The 13,295-nt window shown below is 33.5% G+C and overlaps 1 protein-coding gene across 1 annotated transcript in view; it reads right to left on the bottom strand.

Annotated features, from left to right (window-relative positions):
• Positions 1–13,295, bottom strand: part of LOC107696915 (dedicator of cytokinesis protein 5-like) — a 71,452-nt gene that overhangs the window by 12,885 nt on the left and 45,272 nt on the right. The window contains exons 37-46 of the mRNA XM_016497486.1: positions 11,434–11,553; positions 10,293–10,382; positions 8,016–8,120; positions 7,319–7,463; positions 5,629–5,710; positions 5,468–5,552; positions 4,234–4,320; positions 2,202–2,378; positions 1,893–1,976; positions 1,237–1,374 (exon numbers count right to left, since the gene is read on the bottom strand). Of these exons, the coding sequence (XP_016352972.1) occupies positions 1,237–1,374; positions 1,893–1,976; positions 2,202–2,378; positions 4,234–4,320; positions 5,468–5,552; positions 5,629–5,710; positions 7,319–7,463; positions 8,016–8,120; positions 10,293–10,382; positions 11,434–11,553 (1,113 nt within the window). The remainder of the gene's footprint in view (positions 1–1,236; positions 1,375–1,892; positions 1,977–2,201; positions 2,379–4,233; positions 4,321–5,467; positions 5,553–5,628; positions 5,711–7,318; positions 7,464–8,015; positions 8,121–10,292; positions 10,383–11,433; positions 11,554–13,295) is intronic.

Below are 13,295 nucleotides of genomic sequence, written 5' to 3' on the forward strand. Positions count from 1 at the left end.
ATATATATATATATATATATAAATATCATGGGCCTGGCGTGGATCTCACTGACTTATAGTGTAAATCAACTCAAACCTAAAATCTATCTTTGAACTTTCAGCATTCATAAATGTGAATTTGCCAGTATTTAGAAATAGAATAGAATAGAATAGAATAGAATAGAATGCAATGCAATGCAATACAATAGAATGTTTATTCAGCAAGGATGCATTAAACTGGTCTAAAGATAGTAAATTAACAAAGAAACATTTTTAATGTTACTAAATATTTCTGTTTCAAATAAATGCTTTTTTTTTAAACGTTCTATTCATTAAAGAAACCTGGGAATTTTTTTTTATCACCGTTTCATCAAAATATTAAGCAGAACAACATTGATGATAATAAGAAATGTTTACTTAAGTAGCAAATCAGCATTTTAGAATGATCTCTGAAGGATCATGTGACACTGAAGACTGGCTGCTGAAAATTCAGCTTTGCATCACAGGAATAAATTACATTTTAAAATACATTATAATGGAAGACAGTTATTTTAAATTGTAATGATATTTCACAATATTACTGTTTTTATTAGATTTTTAATTACATAAATTAAGTCATGAGTCAATGAGTTAATGAAGTGAGCATAAGAAAATATTTTAGAAAAATTTAAAAATCTTAACTTTAAACTTTTGAACTGTAGTGTAAGTATGTGGGATTTTTTACTTAGAGTAAAAATTTCCAAGTAAAGCATACTGTAGCATGCTTCTGCACAACAAGTCTGATTTTAATATTAATTCATGCTTGCATTTTAGGCAAAAACTAAGGGATGTGTTGTGTGCCATCTAATAAGAACTGCTTGTAGCTGTCTCTGCATATAACCTGGGATGGGAGAAAGTATTTTAACATCAAAACAATGACAAACTTTAGATATTTTTCCTTTTGGGGACCAAACTTAATCAAAGAGACTAAAAAGTGCAGGTTTTACTATGTTTGTGGGGACCAAATAAACCTGCAAATATAGCAAAAACCTGACACACACAGACAGAGCAAGTCTGCCCTCCCTCATGCAGTCTACAGTCTCACGAAACTGAACCTTGTGTTGTCTTAGCTGATTTCAAAACTCCTTCAAAGAAATTGTTAGACAATATTTCATATGAATCACTTCCTCAGATCTGAAACATTTCCTCCCAGAAACTGCAAACCCTCAGTCTGTCTCTCACAAATCCCTTCTTTAGAGTCGAATCCGTCAGACTCACTAGAGTAATGACACCGTAGAGTTTCTCCACTTTAGCACGCAGGTCCTGGAAGCAGGTGACAAGTCTGTTGTGAAGGGGCTTGAGCTGCTCCGTGGATTTCTCTCCATGGATCCGGATCCCTTCATCAAGCAGCGGGATCTGAGAGGAAACAGACATTAAAGCATTTTGAAAATTAAAAATGTAACACTCAAATGAATTTAAGACTTTGGTGCTTTTACAGTAGCTGATTTAAATATGAAAAAAACATATCAGCAGCATATCAGCATATTAGAATGATTTCTAAAGAATCGAACACTGAAGACTGGAGTAGTGATGCTGAAAATTCAGCTTCACATCACAGGAATAAATTACACTTTACAATATATATATATATAAAAAAAAAACATGTTTCAAGCTGCTATAATATTTCACAATATTACTGATTTTGCTGTATTTGTTATGAAATATGGTGAGCATAAGAGACTTGTTTCAAAAACATTTAAAAAATCTTACTGACCACAAACATTTAAACAATAGTGTATAAGCCATTTTTCACTAATCTATTTTGATACACACAGCTACCATAGTATAACATTTTAGTGCTATCTCCCACACCTCTGTGTATATACTGTATTGTGTAAAGCTTTAAACACAATACAGATCTGCAGAAGTGTCACCTGCAATGCGATCAGGTGTTTTAAGACTTCAATGCGTTCCAGGTGGTCGGGGTTCTTCTTCATGTAGGCCTCTGTGAAAAACGCCTGAGGGGCGAAACAAAAATTTCAATTAATATCAGCTTGTGCTCCAGCAGACCTAAAGCCTCGAGGCACATCAATTTTTCATATCTGACCTGGAGAAAAGGTACAGAGCAACTGTGGAGCACATCTGACTGATTCAGCCAGTATTATCAGGTGGATAGCTTGATTTGGGCTTGATTTATTTTGCTTAAAAATTAATAGAAGCAGCAGAAGAGGAGAAAGACTAACCTTCTCATAGTTGGAAAAGCCACCCATGACAGCCGGGTCCACGATTCCATTGAGCATCATGGAGAGGGGGTGCACAGCAAGAGAGCGGTCACACGCCTGCTGCTGCACCAGATTACTCAGCTTCTCATTGGCCAGCTCCATGGTTTCTATGGCATTGTCCAAAGGGCTGATCTCTTCCTACAAATGATTGACAACATTAGACTGATTATGATTATAAAATCTGATTGTAGACTACCTGTTTTTTTAAAGAAAGTAATAGTTTTATTAAGCAAAGGTACATTAACTGATCAAAAGTAACAGTAAAACATTTATAATTTTGCACATTTAAAAGCTACTTCCTCATCAAGTGATGTTCTTCCCCCCAAACTCTTTGTCAAGTTTATAGATACTATTGGACAAAGCATTCTTTCTATTATAAATTGCAGTCTGACTAATGGTTGTGTTCCTTTATGCCTTAAGCATCCGGTTGTCCAGCCCCTTCTTAAAAAGCCTGGTCTAGATCCTGCAAATCTAAATAATTTTCAGCCAATATCTATTCTTATCTAACATTTTAGAAAACATTTGAATCAGCTCGTTAGAGTAGCTTAATGCCCTTTTATTAAAAACTGATTCTGCTAGCAATGTTGCCTTAGTTCTGCTGGATCTTAGCTCAGCATTTAATACAATTGACCATACTATCCTACTTGAACGTTTAAAGTGTCATTTGGGCATCCAAGGAACTGCCTAAGTCGGTTTGCCTCTTATCTTCAAAATAAATCCTTTTATGTTAAAACTGGAAACTTTTCGTCATCAGTAGTTTCTATTACCTATGGGATCCCTCAAGGTTCTATTTTGGGACCAGTGTTATTTTCATTATATATGCTTCCTCTTGGTACAATTTTTAAGAAATATAGTATATCATACCACTTTTATGCTAGCGATACCCAGATGTATTTGCCTATAAAGTCTGGAGATGATACATGTGTTAAATCACTCTTTGAATGTCTAGAAGATGTAAACTGCTGGATGAATACTAACTTTCTTCAGTTAAATGAGAAAAAGACAGAAATTATTATATTTGGCCCTAGTAACCATGCAAAACATAAAGCAACAAGTCTAGGTCCTTTCTCATCCAATTTGCATACTTGTGTTAAGAATTTGGGTTTTATTTTTGACACAGAGTTAAAGTTTGACAGACAAATTAATTCATTTGTGAAGAATATTTTCTTTCAGCTGAGAAATATCACAACTCAAATCTGTCTTATCTTTCAGTGATCTAGTGAAAGTAATTCATGCTTTTATTTCTTCACATCTTGATTACTGTAATGCGTTATACAGTAAATAAATTTTATTGATTTGATTGTTGATGTGTTTCACGAGCAGCAAATCAGCATATGAGAATGCTTTCTGAAGGATCATATGACACCGAAGACAGGAGTAATGATGCTAAAAATTCAGTTTTGCATCACAGGAATACAATACATTTTAAAATATATTCAAATAGCAAAGAGTCATTTTAAATGGTAATAATATTTAACAATATTACTGTTTTTTTATGTTTGATTAAATAAATGCAGCCTTGCTAAACATTTTGTCATATTAAATATTATTACATTACTGATAACTGCAAAATATATATATATATATACAATATAAAATAATGTAATTATTTTGTATTGTTCTGTTGGATTCTTTAACAAAATTAATAAAATTAACTATTACCTTTTTTTAATAAAAAAACAATAGTAATTACAAGAAAAAAGACAGCAAACTTTTAAAAGTGTACACTTATGAGAAAGACATAAAAGAGCATAACTAGAGACTGGAATATCATTACATCAGCAGAAATATTATTGCAGAGGCAGAAAAAGTCATTACAATTTGACGAATGATTACAAAGACAGTAACATGCAATGATGAAATTAGCAAAATAAGGTACTTTTGTGAAGAAAGTGAATAGGATTCATTTTGATATCATGTTGTCTTTAAAATCTGTATTTTTGTTCATAGACACATTTGAAAAAAAAAAAAAAAGACAGTTTTAGTAACTCACCACAGACATGGATTTCACTTCAAACCACTTGAGGATTCCTGGGAAGCGGTACGCCGTAATATAGGTGCTCCTTTCGATCCACATAGTCTGTGAGGTCAAAGACAGAGAGCCACATTTACACAGAGGGGTTCCAAGATCTGAAGGTTAATCATCTCCATTTATGAATAATTATATAGGGATGAATTACAGGCTCTTGTGAAGAAAGCTAGTGAAATGGTTCACAGAATCACAACAACATTCAATTTTATTGGCAATTCTTCAGTGTTAGCGAGCATCCACTTTCTTTTAAAATAGTTATTAGGTATTGAATTCATTATTATCATCAGGAGGTGACAAACTGAACATTTTAAATGATTGCTTTGCCCTTGGTTATTTACCTCTTAAATACTAGAAACCTCTGAAAGGACCATGACCAAAAGGATATTAATAGCTGGTATTTCCATTCTTTGATCAAGGGCACAATGGGGTCCGATATCATGAAATTCTCAAGTATGGTGATAATGGTTCATATTTTATTTTGTATTATTAAGAAAGTTTCATAAATCTCATGATCAAAGAATTTCCATGTTTTTGTGTGAGTATCGGATTTGGAAAAATTGATCAAAGACTGTATTTAAAATGTTTTTTTTTTTGTGCAATTAAGTATCTTAACACTGAGCAGAAACTAGAAATATAAAGAGTTTATGTATTTATTTGTTTGTTTGCTTGTACGTTTACTTATTTATTCATCCTTATTGGAGCTTTGCCATAAAAATCACCATTTGTACACATTATATGGAAAAGGGCACATTGAACAATATGCATAAGACTTTGTTTTATTTTTTACAGTTTGAAAGCAAATAACATTGTGATGCTTTTGAATTATTTCTTTAAAATTTGGAAATAACTTTTTCAGATGCAGATTTCAGGTTTGTCATGACTGGGATCTCTGCATTCATTTCCTTTGCAGGTCACAAACAATATTGATGAAAACCATCACCCATTCACTCGCGGGTTTGAGTCTGACACTTCAAACTGACGCTCGCTCAACAGTTTCGACTGAGACGTGCTAAAATGTGTATATAATGTCAACAATATTATAAGAAAAATATCAGCCAAGTTTAATCTGAAATCCGCTTTTTCACGCACCCTAATTATCCTCATCTGCCTTATCGGTCAACCGCCGCACTTCAATATTTGTTCAATGTTTTCATGCCTGTATGCGATAACACCAACAATATAAATCATAACTCACAGCAAACTCATTGTCAGGATCTTTTTCTCCTTTCCTGAATGGTCTTGAATATTGGAACTTTTCCACCTCGTTTGTCCTGTAATAACTGAGAAAACAACAGAAGATCTACAACAGCATTATTTATAAGAGATTTTAATGGTGACAAGTGTGTGAATTCATACTTGAGGATTTGTTCAGGAAGTTCCTTGTCCTTGAACTGTGAAGATAAGTTTAAGACAGGCTTCACCGTAAAACACTGAATATCTTTGGAGAATTGATTAAGGGTAGAAAACTCTTCACATTCCTGTCATTTGGCCCCAAAAAGCATTCGGACACTGTACTTGTGTAATTTGAAGCACAAATACTACCATTCACACGTTTGGGGTCAGGAGGTCAAAGCAAGCATTTTAATGAGTACTGGATGTAAAAACTTCACTGCATCATTTTGGATCTCTAGATCTTAAAACGGTTTGCAGAAAAGGTGATTTTAAATGTACAGTAGTTATAAAAGAGTAACAACTGTTACTGCATTATATAATAAAGCAATAAGCCCCAAGAAGCCGTGGTTTACAGTGAATTTATAACAGCTAAGGGGCGTAGTTAGGCACGACGTGAAGCAGAGTGACCCCCTTAGCTGTTATAAATTCACTGTAAACCACGGCTTCACAGGGCTTACTGCTTTTATAAAACGGTTATTCCATATACGTAGTAAGGTTTCACAGAATAAAACAGAGCAAATGAAGTGTAATGATATTCATAAAAACATTATTCTTCCACCAAACAATGTAGTTCCTCAGAAATGGTTGTGGTTCCAACAAAGTGGTTGCCGAGCAACACACAAATGTAAACAAAGGTGTATGTTTGTAGAGCAATTTACAACAGCTTTGAACGAGGCTCAACCAATCAGAATCAAGGACCAGAACAATCCGTTTTATAACAAAACAAAGGCAAGTAGCAACTAAACATTTCTGTGAAATCTGTGTTTCTGTGTTTTGTTTTAAAGTGCGATTATCTTTTAAAATAAAGGCCACTTGCTTTGATATTTTTAATCCAATGCAATGACATTCAGACACTTTAAAGGTGTCTCAAGTATTTAAATACTTTCAAATTTATACAATTTTTACCGCCATATTTTATACAATCAAGTTATACAACCTTTACATTCTATCCATCACAAATCTAAATATGTATGTATGTAAATATACAGTAACATTTAAAGGTTTGTTTTTTTAATGCTTTTGAAATTAGTCTCTTATGCTCAACAAGGCTGCATTTATTTGATCAAAGTATAGTAAAAACAGTAATATTACGAAATATTACAATTTTTAAAAAGCTGTTTTCTGTTTTAATATACCTCAAATTGTAATTAATTCCTGTAATGCAAAGCTGAATTTTCAGCATCATTACTCCAGTCTTCAGTGTCACATGATCCTTCAGAAATCATTATAATATACTGATTTGCTGCTCAAGAAACATTATCTGTTGAAAGCAGTTGTGCTGCTCCATATTTTTGTAGAAAAATATGTTGAATGTGATACATTTTTTCAAGACTCTTTGATGAATAGAAAGTTCAAAAAGAACAGCATGATATTATTTTATGATAAAAGTCTTTACTGTCACTTTTGATCAATTTAATACATCCTTTCTGAATAAAAACATTAATTTCTTTAAAAAAAAAATACTGACCAGAAAACTGTTGAACATTAGTGTATAATAGTAAACGTTTTAAATAAATAAATTACAAAAAGAATAAAAATAATTTCACATAAAAATAAAATGAATAAAAATAATTTCACATAAAAATAAATCTAAATATTTGACACAATTTGGCCTACAATGTCAGTATTTTGCTGGGCTAAGAGTCAAGGATACGTTGACCAGGAGAGTTACAGATGTTGTCACCAGGGGGCGATGTGCTGGTCATCTTCACTGCATTGGGAAACTGAGACTTCAAGAGCTTCAAACTGAAGTCCTCCAGCCACTCATACTCTTTACCACGGTAAATGAACATTTTGTTCTGTTTGGAACAGGCAGAGTATGTCGAGAAAAAACTGATGAAGACCGTATGAATGACCACATGTTCTCCTGCAACTTCTATCTATAAATATGCTGGCTTCTTCCTCTACTCGAGTGATATCCATGGCTTGATATGCATGCACAACCAATAAAGATTGAAGAAAGCCTTTCATTTTTTTAGACATCTAAGGGGCTCTTGTATCTGTAAAAGTGTAGCACCAGGCTTTCCAAACCCCTGACTGTGAAAACAAAAGTATTATTTTCTTGTTAAAACCCAATTACTCAGAGAGCTCTTTGGGGAGAGCTGTAATCAAAATATCTGTTTTCCATTGGCAATGCTTGATGTTGAAATGCCCAGCATCGAGCCGACCCTGCCAGCATGTTTGTGTCACCATTTAATCCACAGTTTTCAGATTTCACACCGCATAAACAACAGAAAATTAGACATTTGTGCACCAAATGGAGGAACCACTCTCCAAGTTATGGTTTGAAAATTGTATCCCTCATTCCGGTTTCATTAAAGCCATTTAAATAAAATGCAAAATTCACTCACCCTAAGGAAGGATGGGAAACCTTGTCCATAGTATCCCACTGCGAAATATTCCGGCTGGGGTCTCATTGCGTGCATGATGTTCTCATAATACTGCGCCTGCTGTTTCTGTGTACAAAAACAACTGCTGTTTTTACATTTGACTTTGCAGTTGAGGCATTTAAAAGTCAAGCATAAAAGGAGTAGTTCAGCCAAAAACAAAAACACTGTCATCATTTGCTCACCCTCATGTCATTTCAAACCCCTACGACATAAAATGAGAGGTTTATGTGTGTTCACGACGCTCTTATCCATGCAATGTAGGTGAATGAGTTTATCATGCTTGTGAACCGCATTGCAATTCCTATGAAGTCATTTGACAGCTTCAAGTCAAAATATCCACCATTATTGCCAATTTTCATCCATTTCTGTTAGTTAATTAATTGACAAATGCATAACTAGTTTGACCCCTATTGCACGTAATCCTGCTAACACAAAAGCTTCAGTCAACTTCAATTACTGTTATCTGCCCCCATAGAGCCTTTGATCAAAGCACTTAACCTTTGGTTCTTCACTTGGAAAGACCAACAACCATGATCCTTTTAGTAGCTTATTTTAAGAGGTTAATAATAATCAAGGTCTCAGCAGACATTAAAAAACGTTCAAATTGTCGAAATTGTTCTTACAACCCTAAAAATAATGCTTCTGATACCATGTAACACTTTTTAATTATGGCAACCCTGAAGAAATGTAATTAATGGCAATCATTTTGAATGTTCCTGAGATTCTGTGAATCATTTCACCCAATTTCTAGGTCACACAACAGCCTGTAATTTTGTCCTATATATTTATTCATAAGTGGACATGATTAACCTTTAAGTCCCTAGAACCCTTTTGTGTAAATGTGACTCTCTGACTTTGACCTCACAGATGTGGCACTATTGTAATTCCTTCACTGCAGCTCTCAAATCTGTTTCAATGTGTGTGTGAACAAGTAAGTTACGTCGGAGAGTTTTCAGGGTTTGATTCACTCACTAATTGAAATGAAGCTGAAATAGATTTATATATTTATTTATATATTTTATATATATATATATATACACTACCAATCAAAAGTTTGGAAATATTAAGATTTGTTAATGTTTTGAAAGAAGTCTCTTCTGCTCACCAAGGCTGCATTTATTTATTAAAAAATACAATAAAAACAGTAATATTGTGAAATATTATTTCAAATTACAATAACTGTTTTCTGTTTAAATATATTTTAAAATGTAATTTATTCCTGTGATGAAAAGCTGAATTTTCAGCATCATTACTCCAGTCTTCAGTGTCACATGATCCTTCAGAAATCATTCTAATATGCTGATTTGCTGATCTATTTTGATCGGTTATTATTGGTGCTCAATCATTAATAATGGTTTTTATTATTATCAGTGTTGAAAACATTTTTGTTCTGCTTCATATTTATGTGGAAACCGTGACACATTTTACTTTTCAGGATTCTTTGATGAATAGAAAGCATTGATTTGAATTAGAATCTTTTGTAACATTATAAATGTCTTTACTGTCTTTAATGATTGAATTAATGATTGATTGAAGACCGTATGGAGGAAAAATACAATGAAAGTCAATGGGAACAGAAACTATCTGTTTGGTTAGCAACTATCTTCAAAATATCTTCTGTTTTCTGCAGGAGAATCAACATTTTGAGCAACATGAGGGTTATTAAATGACAGATCTTCCATTTTTGGGTGAACTATCCCTTTAAGTTATGGCGGTTTTCTGTACATTCCTTTTTTGCTATACAATTTCAAATCAGAGAAGAAATAAGGAAATTAACTTGTACATTTTATGAACCACAGGACAAGGAAAAGCTGAAAGCAATTGTCCACCCAATTCATCGGCACCAACAGCAAAGTTCTCCGACTTAATTGAAGGCAGCTGCCAAGTGAGAACTTCATAGAGCCAAGGGCAGAACTGAGAACAGAGTGTGTAACTGCTACAGTAGCTGTTATCACACCAGAGTTTCCTTCCTCCCCTTGCTTGCAAATTGCCATTTTTATTTCCTGTGCAGAGTGACGGCTGCTACCCAGCAGACAGGGTTATGAGTTACCGGCCCAAAATATGAATAAATATGAAGCGTGTGAAACGAGACGAGCTGAAGGTTTGTCTCACTAAAATGTTTGTACATCACAGAGCGTCTACTGCTCTCGCAGAAACTCAGGGGAGGTTTGTCTGTGGTGTTACCTTCAGATCACATTAACAAAGAAACAATAGGGAATTCTGACACGTCTGTCTTACCAGCAGTTGACTGAGCTCTATGAAATCAAACATTTGGTTTTCATGAAGTTTAACAAGTTGTTTTGCCATCTCGATGGCCTTCTCCCACATCTGTGGACAAAAGAACAAACAAACAAGATCAGAGTCTGGCTAATGAATGAGAAACCGTGTTGACAGGAACAAAATTGTTTTATTAATTATTGTACTGAGATAGTCTCCTTTATAGTGTTCGAAACCAGTATGACTTTCCTAATAAAAGATTAAACAAATGTTTGCTTTTTGGGTGAACTATTTCTACAGCATTCAAAAGTGTTGTTTTTTTTTTGACAAATTAATACTTTCATACAGCAAGAATGCATTAAATTGATCAAAAGTGACAGTAAAGACACTTATAATGTCACAGAAGATTTTCATTTAAATTAAATGTTGTTCTTTCAAATCTTTCTATTCATAAAAGAATCCTGATAAAAATGTTTCTTGAGCTCCATGTCAGCATCAAGGTTATTATAGTTAGTTAAAACTAAAACCAGTAAAAAAAAAATATTTATTTTTTTTTACTTGAAGTAAACATTATCTGAAACAAAAAAATATATAAAAAATATTTTATAATAATATAATATTTAAAAATATATATTTTATTTCATCTAGTTTTCAACATTTCTTATTTTTCTTTAGGTTAACCTAATGCACTAAAAAACTAAAACTAGAGCAAAAGTTAATATAAAACTATATAGAAATGAAAAGAAAAATTATAATTTAATATTAATAAAAACTATAATAGGATCTCAATGATTTCTGAAGGATCATGTGACCCTGAAGACTGGAGTAATGATGCAGAAAATTCAGCTGTGCAAATCACAGGAATAAATTACTTATTATTAAAAAAAATTTAAATTGTAATAATATTAACTTTTTTCACTCAATTTTACTCTTTTTATTTCATTTAACCAAATAAATGCAGCCTTGGTGAGAATAACAGACTTCTTTTAAAAACATTACATAAATCTCACCAGCCCAAAGCTTTTGAATGGTAATGTAGTTAAATAGCAACATTTCTGTTCTTTACAGTTGCCCTACCCTAGAAACTGTGAGCAAATGGCATGCAAAAGTCTTTCAATTGAAGCATTTGCATTACATTTAGATGTACAAGCAAAATTCATACTTTGCCCTTGTCCAGATTGCACATTATCTCCTGAAAAAGTCTTTCCTTTAGCTCTTGTTGCGTCCACCCATGAATTCCGTCCCATGGGATCAGGTGGGGCGCACATGGCTTGTCGGACCACTAGAAAGAGATTGCACCATTCAGTCATGCCAATCTCACTGACCTCATAATCACCAAACTGTGTCGCAACTTCAAGCTGCAAGGGCAACAAGCTTTTCAGTACAGATATTCAAATGCAAACAGACTACACTCTTAAAAATGCTGGGTTAAATACAACCCAGTGCTGGGTAAAATATAGACAAGCCCAGCGATTGGGTTGTTTTGACCCAGCATTTGGGTTACTGCCCAGAAGGTTGGGTTAAACATTTAACCCAACTGTTGGTTGAAAACAATCCAATCGTTGAGTTTGTCCACATTTTACCCAGCACTGGGATGTATTTAACCCAGCACTTTTTAGAGTGCAAGTTAACTTGGAATAATACGATTTTGAGGACTGACAAGCTTAATGTCTGGCTTTTATAAAGATTTGGAGGATACATAACAACTGACTTTTATTCGTTTTTCAGATTACCGAACCTGCTTGGTTAAAAAAACAGAACAGAGGTTGTGCCATTTCCAAAATCTACTGACATCCTTGTCAATAGAAAAAATCAGTATTTCAAATATTCTTTGGAGAAAATTGTGAATACATGTATGCGATGTGAAAATGTGAAAGTATTTCTGACATACTTTTTCATATGTATCATTTGTCATCATTAAATTATTACAAATTTGTGAAATTGTTTCTCTTGACGAGACATGTGCTGGTTTAACTGTATTAAAGGTAGGGGTGCTCCGATCAGGATTTTTGAGGCCGATCGCCGATCACAGAAAGCAGTATCTGCCGATACGATCACCGATACCGATCTTTTTAAAGCCTTCTTTTTATCATATAGAATTATTTATAGTGATGATCCAATCAAGATTTTTAGACATTTATTCAGGGCTTAAATTTAATTTTTGAAAATTAATTCCTCTTTTAGGTGACTCTTGTGAGAGGGGATTTTTTTAATTTGAGGGGTTTTTCAAAATATATATTTATCTCACCTAAATATTTGATCATACACTACATTTTTTGTTTTGACAATCGTTAAATTGTTGCACAACAGCTTACACACAGCCTTATTCACTTTACGCCTGATTTCGTGAGCTGTGAGGCGGCCTTTTACACCGGGTTCACACATACTCCGTTTGCAGTGCGTATGCAGTCCATGTGCGGTACACAAACATTCTAAATTAAAACGTACCACTGACATAAACAGTCAGCTCTAATGCCTTTTCTTTTGCATTTAATTCTTTATTACATTGCTTCTTCGGCATTGTAATTCTTGTTTTACACAGTCCAGTAATACAATCTTTCATAGATATGTTTAAACGCAATAAATATAAGAAACACATTATTCTTTTTTTTTTTTACTTTTGCATTTACTTCTAGATTTATATAATAAGTTGTTCAAGCAATTGGCAAAATGTTCAAAGTACTTTTCTTACATTATCACAAACATTCTAAATTAAAACGTACCACTGACATAAACAGTCAGCTCTAATGCCTTTTCTTTTGCATTTAATTCTTTATTACAAGCAATACTGCGGTTCATAAAGAAAAAACTGTTTTGCTACCTCCACGAGTGCCATCTATTATTGCCTTGTTTATCTGAAAGTGCTCTTTTCCTTTAAACCTAGCCAAAAAGCCATAGCTTGTGTGTTCACTTTGAAACACAGTAGACTTTAATTATAGGCATTTATGGTATAACCACTGCATTTTCGTGTCAATCCATGTTCATATTTACAGCAAACAATGCGCTGTTACTTTAATTCAGTGC

Source organism: Sinocyclocheilus anshuiensis, unplaced genomic scaffold (genome assembly GCF_001515605.1).
Source record: "Sinocyclocheilus anshuiensis isolate Anshui unplaced genomic scaffold, SAMN03320099.WGS_v1.1 scaffold1083, whole genome shotgun sequence".
Lineage (NCBI taxonomy): Eukaryota > Metazoa > Chordata > Actinopteri > Cypriniformes > Cyprinidae > Sinocyclocheilus > Sinocyclocheilus anshuiensis.